Source organism: Chlorocebus sabaeus, chromosome 11, assembly GCF_047675955.1.
Source record: "Chlorocebus sabaeus isolate Y175 chromosome 11, mChlSab1.0.hap1, whole genome shotgun sequence".
NCBI lineage: Eukaryota > Metazoa > Chordata > Mammalia > Primates > Cercopithecidae > Chlorocebus > Chlorocebus sabaeus.
In genome coordinates, this window is record NC_132914.1 from 85,791,959 (window position 1) to 85,813,850 (window position 21,892).

The following is a 21,892-nucleotide window of genomic DNA, read 5'->3' on the forward strand; positions in this document are numbered from 1 at the left end:
CTGTAGTAGAATATACAAAAGAACTACTTAAAATAGCATTTAATGTCATATTTTATTCATTCAATTAACATTTTATGCTTATTCCTTTTAAATAAATATTTTCTTATTACATGGAAGATCGAGGCAGATAAATAGTTGAGTACAAGTGTCTATTTGGCTGACGTCTTATTTTCACAGGGAGAATGCCACATCATAGGAGTGGAGCCTCAGAATCCATGCTTACAAACAGTGAACTTTCCCTGTAGCCACAGTTGATGGGATGATGGTAGACACCTGTCTTGGATGGACCAATCAGAAAGTTCCTCCCCAAAATTGGTATTGATCATTAGAAACTGATAATTAGTCTCTGAGTAGGGCTGAAATTGGAATATGTAAATCTGGCAGCTCTTGGGCAGTTACATTCTACCAAGTGATTGGAACAAAGGAGAAAAAAATCTGCACAAAAAGAATGAGGCAGAGACACAGAGGTTCAGAGAAGGAGAAGGAAAAACTCATAGTTCCCAATCCTGGTTCCAGTCTTTTCATGAGGCCTGTTGCATCCATGCCCTTAGGTGACATGCTATTCTTTACTGTCCTTATAATGGGACTTTTACTATTAGTGAAAACCACAGGAGTCTAAACTAATAAGATGGGCTCCTTCAAGATTTGGAAAACTAGCATTTTTGCCAAGAGTTAAATGTTTATTCATAACTATTTTCTGAGGAGCGACTATATGCATTGGATTGTCTAAAGAATGGTGAGGAGATACACAGGAGTAAAAGAGTTCAACCTTGCTCCATAGATAGTCAAAATATAGTAAAAAGAGAACACAACAACAAAATAATAATGATGATATCTGACAATTATTATATGCACACCACAACTCATATTTTTTGTATTTTGATTATTTCTCACAATAATACTTTGAGACAATTATATAACACTTAAAATATTAAGCTCTATGTAAGCAATATATGATCATGTACCCAAGATGAATAGCTTCTGGACAAATTCCATAGAAGTCACAAGATAATAAACTATAAGACAGGGTCCACGTAGCAGGTGCAATGTTAGTGTTGCTGACCACCAAGCCCCAGCATCAAGCAAAACACTCAGCACAGAGTAGATGTGATGCCAATTTCACCTGATCAAATGATACAGGGGAGAGAAAGTGTGGTCTGAAAGAGCAGAAAATGACCTTGTGTGAAAGAGAAATCTTAAACTGACCTCGGAGGAGATGACCACTAAGATGGTTTAAGCCCCAAGATACTGCATAATTCTGTGGGTAGAATTTGGGTAAGTGGATGGGAGAAAAAAGGGCATCCTGAGAACAGGCACGGCGATTTTAGGAGGCCGTAGTGCATGTGGCTGAGGTTGGAAGTTTGTGTTGGGGAATAATGGGTATTCAGACGAGCTGGTTAGGGTAGGGCAGGATTACGAAGAGTCATGAACATCAGGTTCAGGAATTTGGCTCTTAGCCTTTAGTAAATGGGAACAATAAGCAGGTTCTTGAATACAAAAATGACCAATTAAAGCAGTAGAACAGAAGGCTTAAAGAAGCTGTGATTCCCCAAAATTGCATAATACAATTCTTACACCTAAAATCTTTCAAAAAATGCACACTCATCTAAAAGAAGGTAATGTTGCAGTACAGAAACTGTGTGATGAGTTATAGGCACTCACCACATCATCATAACCTTGTGAACTATACTCAGTTCAAATCTGTGCCTCAAGAAAATTATAAATGATTATATACTAGGGAACTTTTCTCCTTCTTTCCTTTCTTCACTTTCTTTCAGCAAATATTCATTAAATGCCTATGAGCATCCATGAGGCACTGAGAATCTAATGCAGAGCCAAAAGAATATAGTTCCTACCTTTGTGAAGTTTACAGGTTGGTGGAAGATTATCCATTAAATCATCCCACAAATCTATCCAAAACTGCTACTCTGAGGAGTGCTATGAATAGTTTCCAATAGAACAATTTGGTTTCATCAAAAATCAAAACTGAAATCTAAAAGAATCAGGTGTTACTTAGACACAAGAACCAATGAGGATTCCAGGCACAGAGAAAGCCAGGCAAGAAGATATGTGGCAGCAAGGAACTGGTAATGATAAAGGAAGAAAAAGGATATGGAAAGGTAAGTTGCCAGATCAGTATAGTCTTTTTTTTTTTTTCAGATGGAGTCTTGCTCTGTCGCCCAGGCAGGATTGCAGTGGCCCGATCTCGGCTCACTGCAAGCTCTGCCTCCCGGGTTCATGCCATTCTCCCGCCTCAGTCTCCTGAGTAGCTGGGACTACAGGTGCCCCACCACCACTCCTGGCTAATATAGCCAGGATGGTCTCGATCTCCTGACCTCAAGATCCGCCTGTCTTGACCTCCCAAAATTCTGGGATTACAGGTGTGAGCCACCTCGCCCAGCTAGATCACTATAGTCTTGGAGGCCTTGTTGAAGTAGCTCCTTTTCCTGTTTCCTAAGAGCAACAAAAAGCCACTCAATGAATATAAAGAAGGAGGAATGAAATGATTGGATGTATTTCTTTTTAAATCACTCTGTCTATTCAGGAAGAACCAAAACATCAAATAATAAATCCTGAGGTATCAAAGAAAATGGAAAGAGCCCAGAGGTAAGTAACAGGGCCAGGTAAAAGAAGATGAGAATAGCCAAGAAGTGAAATTGTGCATACCTGAGGAAGGGTACTGAAGAGGGAAGAAGGCTGGAAGGCTTACTGTTAGAGTAGTATCACATACTGCCAATCTCTTCCACATTTAGCTGTGCCTTTAAAAACTCTGAATGAAAAACTGACAATGATAGCAAAGATTGGTTCAAGTAAGTATAATCAATAGATGCTAAATCTGTGGGAGAAACTTTGATAAGGAGAAGGATTGCTTACATGGCCTTAAAGTGTCTCTCCAAAATTGTGAATGAGTAAATATACATAAATAGTTGAACACCTTAACCAGATGATCAAAATAAACAGCACTACAAGAAGAAGATGGACTTTGTGTGCCTCTGGATGTGGTAACCTGAGCACAAATCATCACTTATGTAGCGTTGTCACTTGAATTGCATAAGCGCCACAGAAGCATTAAGAAACATCAATCAAATGTTGCAAAGAGAAACATTTTTCTTAAAGGGGAGGACTGTCTCATTCAAAAATATCAGTGCCATAAAGACAAAGAAAGCCTGAGGAACTCTTAACGGAGACTAGAGAGACAGGATGTAGTAGCTTCTCATTGCTGCTATAACAAAGTACTACAAACTTGGTGGCTTAAAGCAGCACAAATTTGTTATTTTACAGTTCTGGAGGTCAGAAGTTTAAAATAGGTCTGAATAGGCTAATATCAAGGTGTTCATTAGGGCTGTGTTTCTTTTGGATGCTCTAAAGGAAAAATCATTTTCTTTGCCTTTTCCAGCTTCCAGAGGCAACACGCATTCCTTGACTTGTGAATCCCTCTTCCATCTTTGAAGCCAGCAGTGTAATATTTTCAAATCTCCCTCTCTGGCTCTGAAACGCTTGCCTCCCTTTTATAAGGACTCATGTAAATCAGAGTGGGACCACCCAGATAATCCAAAATAACTTTTCCAGCTATAAATCCTTAATTTAATTATATCTGCAAAGTCCTTTTTGCCACATCAGGTAATTTATTCCCAAAACAAGGCATCTTTAGAAGTCATTATTTACATGGTATCAAAATGAAAATTACGATCCTAGATAGGATCTTATACTGAAGGAAAAGAAATGAAAAAAAAAAAAAAGGCTAAATTGAAATACAGACCTAGATTTAAGTACTATAATTATTGTAAAATTTATTGAAGCTGCAAATGTACTGTGTTTAGGTAAGAAAACATCCCTACATAGGAAATACACACTGAAGTATTTAAGAGTAAATGGCCATGTATGTCAGTATACAACTTATTCAAGAAGTTCAGAAACATAATAAAACACACATGTATACATAGAAAGAAAGCAACTGATAAAGCAAATGAGGCAGAATGTTAAAAATAGGTGAAATTGGTAAATCTGAATTAAAGGACACAGGGGTGTTCTTTAAATATTCTTGCAACTTTTTGTAAATTTAAAATTATTTGCAAATAAAAAACTAAAAACTGATGAATATATACTTTAAGTAAAAATTGAAGAAGGAATAAGATATAGCATTCGGTAGCAAAATAGGTGATACAGTTAATAAAAATGTCTGTTTCAAAATAACTAAAAGAGTGGAATTGGAATGTTCCTAACACAAAGAAATGATAAAGTTGAGCTGATGAATATTCCAGTTACTCTGATTTGATCATTACACATTCTATGCTTGTATCAAAATATCATGTGTACCCCATAAATATATACAATTCTGAAGTTTGTATGTAATAGACTGAGAAAGTAATGTTTTTATGATAACATTACTAGTAAATGTAAAAGAACAGAAATATCTATGTATTCTTGAAGGTTAGGAAGTTAAAGGAAATTTTAACAGTCCAGCAATATAATAGTTTCAAAGAGTTTAAAATAGCATTGGTGATTACCGTTGGAGTTAAACACTAAGTGGCTGATCACACCCTGCTATTTGTGAGAGAGAATCTGCTAGGTAATTTTCTAAGAAGGACCTTGGAAAAGTGAACTCCCTTTTCCAGGAGAATTTAGCTGATTTTTTTTTTTTAAACAAAAGCAAAATAAAAATAAAAGTATATTCTATTCTAGAGCTTTCTTCTGCCCAGTGCCCATTGGCAGAATTTTATTGCTTTGGCCCGAGAGAGAATCTTTTTGGCACCCATTCCCACTCCACCCTCTATTGTTTAAAGACAAAAGATAAGGCAGCTGGGACTCCGACCACTCGCAAATAATCAGAGGCCTCCCCACTGGGAAACTCCTCTGGTCTTGGCAGAAACGAACATTTCAAAATGAAGGTAAAACAAAGGGTGAGACCCCTGGTTCTGCCCAATGCGCTAAGCATGGCCTTGTTTTTCTTGCCCACAGTGGTGGCCAAGAAGAACAGTGTTTCTCCAGTTGTGCCAGGACAGCATGCCAGAATCAAATAATAGAAGACTTTTCTCAATTACAGAAACAAGCACAAAATATGTGGCAGTGAATCAGCTTTATTTTCACAAGCTTGTCTCTTGCTATCACTAGCTGACATTGAAATCTATGATTTAGCACATTCTATGATTATACCAGCACAAAATATTTTATTTAGTTGTTTTCAGTTTAACATTTGTTTTTCAAAGAGCAGCAGGTTATCTTTGAGTGCTTGGCAATCACAATCCTAAATGCTGCTGCAGTCAGGAAGGATCTGGGGTGGGTCTTTATTACCAGAGGCTTCCCTTCAAACACTTTCCCTAAGTATTGAAATTATTTAGATTCTCACTTTCTGTAACCCAGGGTTAACCTAGGGGTTTCTTTTTAAGACTCTTGTTACTTTCTAATTGTATAACCTTGGGCAAAATACTTTTGAGCTGTAAAGCTCAATATATCATTTGTAAAATAGGAATCATGTCTTCCTCAGAGTTTTTCTAATCAGCCAAGAAAATTAATATGTGAAATCATTTTGCAAATGGAAACGATTTATAAAAATGCCACATAATACCCCCTTCCTGCCTTCCCAATTACTAAACTTTTTGAACATAAGATCATCGCCTAATTGATGTGTGTTTGTTTCTTAAAGTGTCTGGTAAAGTGCTGGCTCCTGGTTAGTTTTTCCTAACTAAATACTTGCCGACTAAGTAATCAAATAATAAAATTAATTAACTTCCAGGCTGCTAATAATTTTCCATTTCTATTTCCAGAGAACTCCCCCTAACTCAACAGGATAGACATTGACCTAGGCTTGAGGATAAATGGTTCAACATGAAGATACATGTTCTAAGGAGTTCTAAAAAAGCTTTAGGTAGTTCACGCTAAAATGCTTATGAATAAAAAGAAATGTAGCTTTGACATTCTCTTGAAATGACAGCCTTGTAGTCTTTGAAATGCATTTTAAGCACAGGCACATAATGATATGCTTAAATTGGTAACAACTTTGATGGACTGATCCACAAAAATTGGTCAAAACCTAAAACAACTTGCACAAAGTGGATGTATATAATAAGTTTTGGTAGATAATGGAAAGATGAGAGCTGTAGAGAAGAGAGTAACTCGAATGGTTTTAAATTTACTCAACAAACAGTACAGTAGTTGAAATGAGTCAACATAAAATAACTTGTCAAAGCATGTTGAAAGATATAAGCAAACTTCAAAGTATAGAAGATTAACATAAAATTATTAAGTATTCAAAAAGTTCCATGTCTTATGTATGGGTGCATACACTGCAGTAAACATATAAGAGAATGCTTCTCCTGCTCTACGTAACACCAGGGAATGCTGTCCACATTACAAGCCCTGAAAGCACACATTGGAATGAAAAAGTCCAGCTCAGAATAAGTGTTACCACTAAGAGACAAAGTGGGGATTAATGAAGATCGAGAAGGAGCATACATAGGGCATTAGTTACATTTGTAATGTTTCATTATTAAAAAATATACTTGAAGCAAATATTGCACAATGGTAAGGTTTGATAAGCTCTGTGATGGGTATACAGATATTACATTATTCTCTATGCTTGAAATATTTCTTAATGTATGAATTCTGATACTGTGTAACAAGAAAAATCATTAAAATTTCCTGGTTTCAGCAATAGAGTAGTATTTATAACAGTAAACACATATACTTGTTGTAAGGTTCTAAGAATCTATTGCACTGCTAGTAAATTCAGAGATAAAATATTTCACGTTTTCAAATTAAACAAGTGAGATAGGTCAGCTATACATAAACTCACACTCAAGTCCTTTTGGGGGGGATGCTTAAGGAAAATGAGAAAATCTGTGGCTAGGCCTATAGAAGATAATTATATTTACTTTGGAAGTACAGATGGCCCTCTGTATCCATGGATTCAACCAACCAAAGATGGAAAATATTCAAACAACAAGAAAACGTAAAATAAATTTTAAAAGCAGAGTATAACAATTATTTATGCAATATATGCATTATATTAGGTATTAGAATTAATTTAGAACTCATTTAAAGCACATGGGAGTTCCAGTGTGCCTTCCATGGTGAAAAATAAAAATTTGAAAATAAAGTATACAGAAGAATGTGCACAGGTTATATGCAAATACTATGCCATTTCATAGAAAGGACTTGAGCATCCTAGGATTTTGGTGTCCTGACGGCGGAGTCCTGACAGGAGGATGGAGGGTTGGAAGGTGTCCTGGAACCAATCCCCTAAGGATAGTGAAGAACAACTATACAGGTTTAGGACATATGTGCTGAAATGATCACTGATAAAGTTTAACAGTTGCTTAAGTTGGGGCGGAAACCCCTGCAAGTCAAATTCCAAAGATAAATTCTTCAAATCCTGACAATAAGCAAGCTCCTACATAGCAGCTAGTGTACTATCTCAATATGAATTATCCCATTTCTTCTTTATTCATCCTAGATGAATAACTTAGCCAATGACTGACTGAGCCCATTGGGTATTACGATAACATATGTTCAAAAGTAGTTTTGCATAATTCTTCTATGAGCTACTAAATTGAAACTCAGAAATGTAGTTTACATACCAAAACATCCATCCCGGGGACATATTTGAGGGTTATCATATAGTCTTTCGGAAGATTTGCCACCTACAGAGACAAAAAAAAAAAAAAAAAAAAAAGAATCTCATAAGAAAATTCTTATACATCAATTAATCATATTTGTAGTGCTTTGGAGAAAAGCATACAAAACTGTTGTGCTTTTTAAAGTTACCAATGAGTTTCAATATTTACATGTATATTGATTTTTAATCCTTGATTTCCCTCTGTAATGAAAGGCACCCTTCAAAATAAAAAAGTGATAATGCTAATTTTTTGGACTCCAAATTCAGTTATGGCTGGCAAGGTATAACCTACTGAGTTTTGGAAACATGATCTGAATTTCAGCTTCCACCTGTGATCTTGGAATTCTCCTCCAGGACTATTTTCCTACTTGTTCCTCCACAGAATTAATCATAAAATATATGCTTTTTATGTCAGTGGTTCTCAAAATGTGGACTTCAAAGTGACGTGCCAGCAACAGGGAACCTGTCAGAAACGCAAATTCTCAGGCCATACCAGACCTACAGAATCTTACGTAGCAAGTCCTCCAGGTGATTCTGATGTGCGCCCGAATTTGAGAACTACTATTTTATGTTGAACCTAAAAAATGACCAGTGAAACTTCAAAAGAACAATGCTACTTACAAGATGCAAATGCTTTACAACAAATAATTTAGAAAGACTCAGTTTGTGATGTAACTTAATTCTCTTGCCTTGGGCTGAACATTTGAGAAGTCTCAAATATTTGCCTAGGTTCTTTTGAAGGCTTTAAACAATGTCTGACTTATTTACATCAGTCATTCTGGCACAAGTGAATAAGCAACAGATTTGGGACAAGGGAATCTGGGACAAATCTAAACTCTGTACGTTGGTTCCTCTCATTTATAAAATAAAGATCAAGATACCTATGTCAAATGGTCATTTAGAATTAAGATAGATGAATGTGCCAAACACATTATAAACACTCAATTCATGTTCTTTACTGAGAGCTATATTGGCAACTGACTTTGGAGGCATATAACGCTAGTAAGTTACAGAGTTCTAGGTTCTCTTCCTTCCTACACATTGTACTAACTTTGCTGTCCCCACCCTTCTCTTATATCACCATTAAAATTCCCAGATGAATAATTTAGCCAACAACTGACTGAGCACATTGAGTATTAAGATAACATACATTAAAAAGTAGTTTTGCACCATTACATCTTCAAGGGTCTATCTTGCTTTGTAGACTTATTCTTTCCTTCATCTTGTCTCTAAATCTTTATCTTCCTTACAGAAAGCTAAGATCATGTGCATGTTTGCTCGACTAGGTCATCTCACACAAGTTTACCGTAACATTTTCTGTAGTATTCTGCTTGATCTTGTCAATAGCTTCTAGAATCTGAGAACAATTTATTGATAAATGAATTTAGGCATGGGCATAAGTAGTCAGATGGGAGTTAAGGCAGTAACTGATCTCATGGTGCTTACTACCATCCTACTTCCAGTAATGCCACCTGACACTCATTTCAGCTCTGAACTGAGGCACTTGGTATGGTTCCTCTTCCCTAAGTTCACACAATCATAAAATAGTAACAGTGTCTAACACTTACCAAATATCTACTATGTGCCAGGCACTGTGCTTACTATGGGCTTAGGCTACATTGTTACCATTTATCCTCAGATCCCTCTGACATATTATCTCTATTTAACAGATGAAGAAACTGAGGCTTGAAGAGGTCAAGTGCCTTGACTAAAGTCACACAGCCATCACATGTTAAGTGTAGACTAGAACCCAGGTCCCCCGAGAGCAGAGCCTTCCTTGTCTCAGCTCCACTACATATGTTCACACTCTACACCCTCTAGGCACTTGTTCTGAGTATTTTCCACTTGTGAATCTTCACCATCAATCCTCTTCATGCCACCCTAAATAAAATATTAGAATCACTGCTGCTTTTTTTATTCTTTTTGGGGGACAAGGTCTCACTTTGTCACCTAGGCTGGAGTGCAGTAGCACGATCTTGGCTCACTGCAACCTCCACTTCCTCCTGGGCTTAAGGAATCCTCCCTTATGTCAGCCTCTGGGATTACAGGCACGCACCACTACACCTGGCTGATGTTTGTATTTTTAGCAGAGAAGGGGTTTTGCCATGTTGGCCAGTCTGGTCTCAAACTCCTGGCCTCAAGTGATCTGCCTGTCTGGGCTTCCCAAAATGCTGGCATTACAGGCATGAGCCACTGTGTCCCTTCCATTGCTGCTAATTGAAAACACATCCGAGCTGCCAGACACGATGGTATTTTTTTTTTTTTTCATTTATTTTTGGAGTTAACTCCCTCATTCTTTACACTTAACTTTCTTCCTCTCAAACTTTCCACCAGGCTTCCATAATTTCTTTTTTCTTCTTAATCTTCATCCTTATCTTTGAAAAACAAAAGGGTCTAGTCATTTTATGTAAACCCTAGTGACAAAGACAAAGCAGACCTGTTGCAAGTGTGAAAGCAACAACTGAGCAGCGATAGTCTATCTTATCTTGAATAAACCAGGTAAATTAAAGGCATTCCACACAGAAAAGTGCAGCAAGAAGTGGCAGGTATATCTGAACGCAAGCTGCTTGAAAATCCAGCCCTTTCTTAAGCATAATTTATATTATTTTAAAAATACAAAAATACAATCAACTAGATTAGTATTTAGAAAGTGTGGGGATCTGAGTATATGTCTAAAAAGCAAAGAAAATGTAAAGAGTATGCTGACCAATTCCATTTCATGAATAATTTATATACAAATATTGGTTCAAATAAGGCTTATAGGAAGTTCCCTGACAAAAACACTGGAATCTACACTCTACCACTGGCGGTGGGACACTGTGTAATAATAAAGTAATTTCTTTGTTAACCTGATTTGTTGATACTCAGTTTCTGGTGAGATTGAAAAATAATATTGTTTTTGAAACGTGCTTTAAAATTTAAAACAAGTTTCCATATACAGTCTCTACCACAATCCCATGAGAGATCATATTAACCTTATTTTACGAATGAGGTCATAGAAACTCAGGTTAACTGGTATCCCCAAGGTCACAGGCATTAGGAGTAACTGGTGCAGGTAGGATGCAAACCCTGGCTTTCTGTGCTGGGGCTCAGCACACCTACCTATAGCGCTGTCTCCCCGTTATTACTTTCTTGGTTTTCATTGGTTTCTTTCTAATTACATTTGGAAGAGAACTTAGAAAGTCAAGTTGTAGATATTTGTGTTCACTTAATAAATTATTGTATTAATATTACTTTCTAAGCATTTATACAGGTTCAGCATCTCTAATCTGAAATCTAAAATAAAGCTGCATACATACAAGCCATGTGATCTTTGACAAAGTCAACAAACATACACAATGGGGAAAGGACTCCCTATTCAATAAATGATGCCGGGATAACTGGCTAGCTAGATGTAGAAGAATGGAACTAGACCCCTACTATTCACCACATACAAAAATTAACTCAAAAGGAATTAAAGATGTAAATGTAAAGCCCCACACTGTAAAAATCCTGGAAGAAAACTTAGTAAACACCATTCTGGACACTGGCCTTGGGGAATAATTTATGACTAAGACCTCAAAAGCAATTCTAACAGAAACAAAAAGTGACATTTGGGAGCTAATTAAACTAAAAAGCTTGTACACAGCAAAAGAAACTATTAACAGAGTAAACAGACAATCTACAGAATGGGGGAAAATATTTGTAAACTATGCATCCAACAATGATCTAATATCCAGAATCTAAAAGGAACTTAATTCAACAATCAAAAAATAACCCCATAAACAAAAAGTATGCAAAAGACATAGATATTTCTCAAAAGAAGATATGCAAGGGGCCAAGAAATACATGAAAAATTGCTCAACATCACTAATCAATAGAGAAATACAAATGAAAACCACAATGAGATACCATCTCATATGGGTTAAAATGGCTGTCATGTTGGTGGGAGTGTAAATTAGTTCAACCATTGTGGAAGACAGTGTGGTGATTCCTTAAGGATCTAGAACTAGAAATTCCATTTGACCCAGCAATCCCATTACTGGGTATATACCTAAAGGATTATAAATCATGCCATTATAAAGACACATGTACACGTATGTTTATTGTAGAACTATTCACAATAGCAAAGACTTAGAACCAACCCAAATGTCCATCAGTGATAGACTGGATAAAGAAAATGTGGCACATATACAGCATGGAATAATATGCAGCCATAAAAAACGATGAGTTCATGTCCTTTGCAGGGACATGGTTGAAGCTGGAAACAATCATTCTCAGCAAACTATCACAAAAGCAGAAAACCAAACACCACGTTCTCACTCATAAGTGGGAGTTGAACAATGAGAACACATGGACACAGGGAGGGAAATATCACACATCAGGGCCTGTTGGGTACTGAGGGACTAGGGGAAGGATAGCACTAGGAGAAATACCTAATGTAGGTGATGGGTTGACGGCTGCAGCAAACCACCATGGCACATGTATACCTATGTAACAAACTGCACGTTCTGCACATGTACTCCAGAACTTAAAATATAATTTTTAAAAATGGCAAAAAACGACAGATGCTGGTGAAGCTGCAGAGAAAAGGGAATGCATATACACTGTTCAGCCACTTCGGAAAGAAGTTGGGGGATTTCTCAAAGAACTCAGAACTACCATTCAACCCAGCAATCCCATTGTTGGGTGTATATCCAAAAGAAGTCCTTCTACCAAATAAACCCATGCATTTGTACGTTCATCACAGTACTATTGACAATAGAAAGTCATGGAATCAACCTATGTGCCTATCATGAACTGAATAAAGACAAAGTGATACATATACACCATGGAATACTATGCAGCCACAGAAAAAGAATAAAATCATGTCCTTCGCAGGAATATGGATGCAGCTGGAGGCCATCATTGTTAGTGAATTAACACAGGAATGGAAAATCAAATATTGCATGCTCTCACTTAGAAGTGGGAACTAAACACTGCATACTCATGGAAATAAAGATGGCAACAATAGATACCAGGGACAACTAGACAGGAAGAAGGAAGACAGGGTTAAAAAAATTACCTATTAGGTACCATGTTCACTACCCAGGTGATGAGATCAATCATACCCCAAACCTCCATATCACACAATATACCCAAGTAATAAACCTTCAAATGTAGCCCCTGAATCAAAAATAATAGTTGAAAGTATATTAAAAAGAAAAAACCACAAATATTCTAAAATCTGAAAAATAAATATGAAATCTGAAACCACTTTTGGTCCCAAGCATTTTGGGGAGGAAATATTCAACCCCGTAGTATACTGACTCACCTTCCAGAAAGCACAGACAACCATGCAATAAATTCTGCTTCTCTGATATATATCACAGAGCGAGCCTATGGCCTGGAACTTGGAAAATATTCCTTAGAGGCAGTGAATTTAATGTATGGATTAATAGCACAGGTTCTGGGGACAGACCACTCAGGTTGGATCCTGGCGCTGCAACCTGCTAACTCAGAAGTCTTAGGCAAGTCACTTCATCTACTTTAACCTAATTTTTCACGTGAGTCACATGGGAATCATGTAGAATCTAGCTGACAGATTTATAAGGATTAAATAACTCATGTAAAATACTAAGTGCTTAGTTAGGCCTGGTATGTGAATGAGTATGAATTTCTATTAATACTAAATGCAAGGGAGTGGGACATTCTAGATAGAGGAAGGGTCCTGTGCAAAGGCAAAGAAATGGGAAAACTCATAATGTGTTAGGGAGACCAGATAAGAGATAAGAAATACTCCAGGAAAACTGCATTTGAGAGAGACCCTCCAAATGTTGAGCTAAGGAGGTCAAATGGGAGGTAGTAAAGTACAGCAGGAACAGTTCTACCACCAGAACTCTACAGCAAATCACTTCTGCTTAGACACATAGCATCATCTCTGTGGAAGTTCTACTCCCTTTCTGTAAAATAAAGAGGGAAAACTAGATAATTTCTATAAATTCAGTCTGGTTTGACTTCCTTATGTAAGAGGTGATGCAACACTGAACGTGTTTCAGCAAAGGAATATGGTAGTAAAATAGCAAGATTAGTATGGTAAGACAGTTTGGCGCAAAGAGAAAATAGAGACAGACAAAAGATTAGAAGACCACTAGGAATCTGAATATACATTAAATATTTACATGTAAACTAGAAACTAGAAAAGCAGGAGCCAGGTCTAGAGTCCAGGGAGGTATTCCCTGTTGGTAGAGTTAAATGGATAAGTAACCCAGGCTACATATTTTTAAAAACAAATCTGTTCTACTAAAAGAAATTCATGGAAAAGAAAAAAAAATTAATTGACGGAAAATTTTACCAAAGGCTAACTCATTGTAATGAGCTTTGGTTTGGAGTGCAAGGATGTCAATACGATGCCAGATTGTAAAATAAGAAACTGCAAAAACAAGTCACTGGATGATGAGCTAACTGTGCTGGTGGGCCCTATTTACTGTCTTCTTTGGATATCCTAAGGATTGACCATGTCCAGTGACACTGGAAAAATATCCACGGGAGAACAGCATTCGGAAATGCTGGAGACTCGGCCAAGAAAAAGTCTTTGCAAGCCAAACTGGCACTGGCTGCATACCACACCCTGCAGGTATTTGGACTCAGAAGAAAAATAATTCTAAATCAGAACACTTAACTTCCTCTCTAGATCACTGATCTAAAAACCTTTGAATTTCATGGTTCAAATGTCACTGAGGTCCCTAAATCTCATGAGATCAGCGGCCACTTGGACATTTTGCAAGACCCTTACTTGTTTCGGCTGTCTCTCCCAAGTCCAAGGCAGGAATCAAAATTCAGTAGTGATCTATGACTCCCTTGACACTTTAATAAAATGCTGTGCATATGTCAACTGTTCTGGGGAAAGAGTCCATGATTTTCAGACCTAGCACTGTTTAATAATCATGGCTGTAGAGGAGAAAAGCTATACACTTCTATTTAAATGTCATCGTTCACTCATATACAGTAGCTTACTATAATATTAGTTGTTCAGCCTTCAGAAATAACACCCCCCAAAAAAGCTTTTTACTGTTTTGTTTCTCCTAAAAATTTATCTACTACTAATATTGACTAAAAATCTAACCAACCATGTGTATTACCACACCTGTATAGTTTTCGAGTGTAATTGGACTTTTTAAAAATGGTAACTCAATTCATGATTTTACAAAATTGGCAGGGCACAGTGGTTCATGCCTGTAATCCTACTGCTTTAAGAAGCCAAGGTGACAGGATCGCTCAAAGTCAGCAGTTTGAGACCAGACTTGGCAACAAAGTGAGAGTCCATCTCAAGACAAAAATTTTAAAAATTAGTCAGGTGTGGTGGCAACTACTTGGGAGTCTCAGCTACTAGAGAGGCTGAGGCAGGAGAATCACTTGAGCCCAGGAGTTTGAGGCTCCAGTGAGCCATGACTGCACCATTGTACCCCAGACTGGATGACAGACATCCTGTCTCATAAAAAAAAAAAAAAAAAATTAAGATGACAATTTTAAGAGGCTTTTCAAGGTCATCTTTCCTCAGTAAAGAATATCTAAATAAAGACAGATAACCATTTTTCCTTTCAAATGGAAGAGATTATAAACTATAATACTTAGGGAGTGTATAATACCTCATGATGATGACATACCTTATGATGATGACCTATCATATGATGACATACCTTATGATGATTATTTCAATTAAGTAGTACTAACTGAGCTTCTACAGTATGATAGCTTCCTAATCACAGTAAGATAAGGTGACTACTATTCAGGAAAAAAATTTCAGTAGGTTACAATGATAATTCATTAATTGTGGTTGAAATTTACATCTGAAACTACTGGGAATGCATTATAAATTATGAACTGCATTACTGTGCTGCAATGATATGTAGTTAGGGGGTCAAACCTCTACTCAACTATTTCCCAAGTGATAATGATCAGGTTACTAAATACCACTAGATCTCAGCTTTCTAACCAATGTACTGGGCCTAAAAACAGTTACCTCATAAGGTTATGAAAAGTAAAGGAGACAATCCATGCAAAGTGTTTCTGCATGGTGTCTATGTACTCGTAACTATTGTTTTAAAAAACCAAGGAGCAGGCTGCGCATGGTGGCTGACACCTATAATCCCAGAACTTCAGGAGGCAGAAGTGGGAGGATCTCTTGAGACCAGGAGTTTGAGACCAGCCTGGGCAACACAAAAGGACCCACATCTCCACAAAAGATAAACATAAAAATTCAAGGAGCAGAAGACCCATTATCTAAGTAATTTATTCTATAAAGGAAGAACAATGTTTTCCTAACAATAAGACTGATACTCTTAATAATATAGCAATCTATCTAGAGAGTTTTAATAAATATTATTTCTAATAGTCCTTTTTTTAAAAAAATACAAAATGTCCTTAAATTTTAGCTTTAAATAGAGAATGAATTTTTTGCTGACCACAGGAGCAGAAGTTAAAATGCTAAATATTGCAACCTAATAAAATAAAATTTGAAAACTATCTTTCAAACTATTATTTTTCAAAGGTCAAACAAAATTATGTGAAATCTTCACTATTAATGATATACATAGGTCATTTGAAGAAAACAATTCATCCAGAAATGGGGACATTCAGGGACTCCAATTCTTCACTTTAATGCAGTAGTAATTATATTTGAGGAATATAATATTTGAAGAGAAAAATAATCAGAATTAATCAAGACTATCTATTCAAAGTGTGAAAATGTGTTATCTGAGGATATTTTTATAATCTCTTATTATGTTAATCTCCATGAATCATGTATAAATATAGCCAACTTGAATTAACTGCCCACCACAAGACCAGGAAAACAATAGGTTCCTTTGTTCTAATGCTATCTTACTAATTTGTAGACTGACCTTGAGAAGACAGAATAATTCCACCTTTATGAGATGGGGATGGGACCTTAAGAAACGTTTTGAGGAAGACAAGTCATTACCCGATAGAAAGTTAAAGACAAAAACATTTTTCTCTTTAGCAGCAAAATCATATTGAGTTAAACTGCCTCAAATGAAGAAACAACATCATCACAAACAAAGAGAAGAGGAGGGAGAATACACAGAGAAAACTAGTTTGAACTCTTTCAATATTTGAATTTCCTTCTTATATGAACAATTACAACTACTAAAAGCTGCAACCTAACTATCCCATAGATACAAGTTATGAAAGCTTGATTCATCCTCTTCCCAGATACTTGACCCTTTCTTTAGGTAAGTCTGAGTTTGCCATTTAAAACAAGTCTTGCAACACTTTTTAAAGAAACAAAGCAAAATGTTCTGTAAATAGATGAACTATTATGCTTAGTAAACATGCCAGAAACATTTCAAATGAAAACCATGGGGATTGTAGGGGCAGTATAAAGTGTTCAAGAAGAAATTTAAAACAATTGACATTAAACTCATAAATCATGTGCTTCTGTGACATGAGAATCACTTCAAGTAAATAAAGTGTATGGGCACAGTGCAGGTTGCCACCTAATGCAAAGACGGAACTGGTAGGGGCTGCAAAGGAATGATTTCCATTGAAGGAATAACTGTGAGCACAGGCAAAAATCAACTGTCAGGCCACTTCCTTTCCCTCACATAAAATGTAGCAAGGTTATGTCTGCAAAGCAAGTTCCTCTCATCCTATATAACCTCCTTTAGTCGAGTCATTATTGAATTATTCCAAGAGACGCAACCTGAAAAAAAAAATCATTATGAAATAAAATAATCTCAAAGCTGAAAAGGGCCTCCAAATTTCTCTAATTTAGTAGTTCTCATCTTCTTTGGGGCCATAGATTTATCTGAGAAATGATAAAACCTACACACACTCTCAGAAATGAACATAAGGCATACAAAGGCAGCACAATTCTGAGCTTCATGTGTAAGCATTTGAAGTTTATCAGTCTTAGATTAAGACCTATTGATCATGTCCATGTTCCTCACTTGAAAAACTAGGAAATTGAATGCCAGAAAGATTCAGTGATTTGTCCAAGGCCGCATAGCCAAGTAATAGCGGAGCTGGCATTAAAACAACCCAGTAATCCCGACTTCCATCAAGATGCTCTGCCCCAGCATTCTTTAGAGAAAGGCTGTGATTATCTACATCCATAAATCTCAACAGTCACTCATGGTGCTGCTTGAATAAATGAAATTAATAAGTTAGGATAGGAACACTCCACTTCAAACATTAAAACACACACACACACACACACACACACACACACACTATAAGCATTATTGCCTAAGCAGTCTTGATACTTCTACATAAATAACTTTTATGTAGATGCTCGTTGGAAACATTAGGGTTCTTACACCCCATCTCCACAAGTTGAGATTCAGAATAGTGATGCTCTTAGAGCTGTACCTTAAATAACTCCCTGAGAGACTGTGATCTGCTGGTTCTAAAGTAATGACCTACTTTAAACATATTTTGAAGATTTGTATTAATCTGGCATCCTTATAAATCTATACAACACAGATAACTAGTCATAATAGGAGTTGAGATTAAATAAGAGTCAAGACATTTTCGTTTCTAAATAATGACAGAAGAGACCATCTAGAGCAATTGCTCTTAAGCCTCCTTTCAGAAATTTGTTAAAAACATAGATGTTTGGATCCCTTTCTCAGACTTATCAAAGCAGTTTCTTGCTGTAGGTCCAGGCACTTGCAATTTTTAAATTATTATTATACTTTAAGGTCTAGGGTACATGTGCACAACGTGCAGGTTTGTTACGGAGGTATAACCATGCCAGGTTGGTTTGCTGCACCCATCCACTCGTCATTCACATTAGGTATTTCTCCTAACGCTTTCCCCGCCCCAGCGCCCCACTCCCCAACAGGTCACATCAGTGCGTGATGTTTCCCTCCCTGTGTCCATGTGTTCTCATTGTTCAATTCTCACTTATGAGTGAGAACACGTGGTGGTTGGTTTACTGTTCTTATGATATTTTGCTGAGATTAATTGTTTCCAGCTTCATCCATGTCCCTGCAAAGGACATGAACTCATCCTTTTTATGGCTGCATAGTATTCCATCATGTATATGGGCCACATTTTCTTTACCCAGTCTATTACTGATGGACATTTGGGTTGGTTCCAAGTCTTTGCTATTGTGAATACAGGCATAATTTTCATCAGCATGACAGGTGATTGTGATGCTCATTAAAGTGGAGCACATCATTTCTTCTTCTTCACTTACGCAGCAAACATTTAATGAACACCTTCTACTTTGCTGTCCCCACCCTTCTCTTATATCACCATTAAAAGTCCCAGATGAATAATTTAGCCAACAACTGACTGAGCCCATTGGGTATTAAGATAACATACATTAAAAAGTAGTTTTGCACCATTACATCTACAAGGGTCTGTCTTGCTTTGTAGACTTATTCTTTCCTTCATCTTGTCTCTAAATCTTTATCTTCCTTACAGAAAGCTAAGATCATGTGCATGTTTGCTCGACTCGGTCATCTCACACAAGTTTACCGTAACATTTTCTGTAGTATTCTGCTTGATCTTGTCAATAGCTTCTAGAATCTGAGAACAATTTATTGATAAATGAATTTAGGCATGGGCATAAGTAGTCAGATGGGAGTTAAGGCAGTAACTGATCTCATGGTGCTTACTACCATCCTACTTCCAGTAATGCCACCTGACACTCATTTCAGCTCTAAACTGAGGCACTTGGTATGGTTCCTCTTCCCTAAGTTCACATAATCATAAAATAGTAACAGTGTCTAACACTTACCAAATATCTACTATGTGCCAGGCACTGTGCTCACTATGGGCTTAGGCTACATTGTTACCATTTATCCTCAGATCCCTCTGACATATTATCTCTATTTAACAGATGAAGAAACTGAGGCTTGAAGAGGTCAAGTGCCTTGACTAAAGTCACATAGCCATCACATGTTAAGTCTAGACTAGAACCCAGGTCATGCACAAAAGTTAAATTTTAAACACATACTGTCCTTTTAGTGTTGTTTCTTGGGTCACAAACTAACAAGCAACTCAAGGAAAAAAACATGATCTGTTTTTAAACAGTATGGTTTTTTTAAAAAAATATGCCCCCCTCACCCCCACCCTATACACAATAGCTACCCGGGTATATATCAGGCAACTCTTGCATGGCTTTGCTCACAGTTCCCTCAAGTAAGACATACTGATACATCTGCTGCTGCTGTATGGGAGAATGCTTTTAAACCTTAACTCTCTAGGTCCTAAGGAATTTGTATAAACTGTGTCTGTAGGTTTCTACTTCTATATTGAGGCTAAGCTAGCAAGACTTCAACAGTGGCCTTAAACTTCTGTTTTGAAGTTCTATTATAAACCCAAAATAAAACATACACACCGGAAAATATGTATCAAGAAGAGGGAAGATAAATAGAGTCCCTTCTACTCCTTATCCTATTACCCCAACAAATAAACTTTTCATCCCTTTCTCTACATCACAACCCTCATTTCTTACCTATTCTCACATCACCTCGGTTCTCCAGTCAGTATTTAAATAACCAGGAATTTTAAAAAATTGCTTCTCAAGCTTTGTTCATCCTGAAATCATACATGGTTCAAACAAGCATGTAAGATCTCTCCTAGATTGTGAGGGTTGGGAAGGATGCATTCCAGATGTGTTATGCCCTCTCTGTGGCTTGATCTTGAGAGAAAGCACCTGGAAAAGCATAGCATGGAGCTGGCAGTGACTTAGGGGCAGCAATGCAAATGGCTTTCGTTGAGGGAAGAGTTCAGTGTCACAAACCAGGGAGATGAGTCCCTTCAGCATGTGGGCAATCGATCACCTCTCTACATTCCCTGAAGAAGCAAACGCCCACTGACACGTGACAGGGTCTTCATACTGATGGAATGGGGAGAATAGCCATTTCAGATTTCCTTTCGTTAGGCTTTTTAGAGAAGAGTAGGAAGACAAGTGAAGGGGAAATAGAACATGCTGGGGAACCCACTGGAGAGATTATGGGGAACAAGCCGGGGCAAGCCCATCAGCACACAGCGAACTCTCCAAGGTCCTCCTTCACTGCCTATGAAGGAGGGCGAGAAGACCAGCAAAGAAGCAGTCACAACAGCGGTGTGCAACTAGCCAGTTTTACCAACAAATTATCCATGACCTTATATATCTCACTACCTGCTTTCTATAAACCCTTTATAGTAACCCAATGATTCCTTTCCCCACCTTAGGAAAACAGTACTTTGGGGCAAGAAAAATCTAAATCTTTGATCAACAAGCACAGGAAAAAGAGCCACAGCTCTTTTTTACACGGCACTTTAAAGCATTCCTTACTCACCAATTTAGTGACGTCTTTTACATTATTAGTCACACGATTCCTGCAGATCCCTTCAGTTTTGACGAGAGGATTAAATAGGAGCAGTTGGAGATAAATGCAAGTGAGAATCCAAGTCTAAATGAAAACAGAAAAATTGTTTGGTGATCATCAGTTAAAATCTGTAATCATTCAAACTTTTAACATCTAATGCCTTGATGCACAAAAAGGCCAGTCTAATATATATATATATATATATATATATATATATATATATGTTATTGGCTTAAATGCAATTAAATATTACACATTCAAGCTATGTTCACCAAAGTTTTAAAAAGCTTTTAGTTAAAATCCATTTTGAATTATTCTCTCAATGACAATATTGTTAACTTTTGTCAAAAACTTTCTTCAGCCAATTTCCCAATGGCAATTAGGAATAAACTTGTAACAGCATGTTAAAGACTTAGCCTTTAGGGTGTCTTCTAAAAGCTAGAGAATGCATAAAATGTATACCTTATGGCACCAAAAGAAACATCTTATTTCTACTTTAAATGTAGACCCTTGGCAAGTAGCAGTATAACCCCTGAGCAGTGCTTTAATTCAATAATCTACAAGAGTACACCAAGTTAAAGTGACAGAGATGTGTATTTTTAGACCTAAGACAGAATTCCACTTAATTTGTGAGTCATCAAAAGAATATTTTGAAACACAGCTTTTTGGTCACTTAAGGAAAATATTTCCTTAGCCAATAGGAAGGCATTCTTGAACCCTAGCAGAAAGTAATCTGTCTTCTCTCTCTCTCTCAAACACACATAACCTACACATCGGCTTGAAAACAACATTTTCTATCATGTATTATAGTTGTTTTAATGCATGACTTATTATTCCTTATTACACTATAGAGTTTCAAGGACTTGTGCATCTGATTTATCTTTGTAGTATCTTCACAACACATAACACAGTATCTTGCATATAAAAAGCCCTTAATAAATATTTGCTGGGTGAATCAGTGGTCAAGGTA

At 36.9% G+C, this 21,892-nt stretch overlaps 1 protein-coding gene across 2 annotated transcripts in view; it reads right to left on the bottom strand.

Moving 5' to 3' along the window:
- KITLG (KIT ligand) overlaps positions 1-21,892 on the bottom strand; it is an 84,148-nt gene that overhangs the window by 27,778 nt on the left and 34,478 nt on the right. For both annotated transcript variants that reach the window (XM_008004211.3, XM_008004210.3), the window contains exons 2-3: positions 20,893-21,006; positions 7,578-7,640 (exon numbers count right to left, since the gene is read on the bottom strand). In XM_008004211.3, the coding sequence (XP_008002402.1) occupies positions 7,578-7,640; positions 20,893-21,006 (177 nt within the window). The remainder of the gene's footprint in view (positions 1-7,577; positions 7,641-20,892; positions 21,007-21,892) is intronic.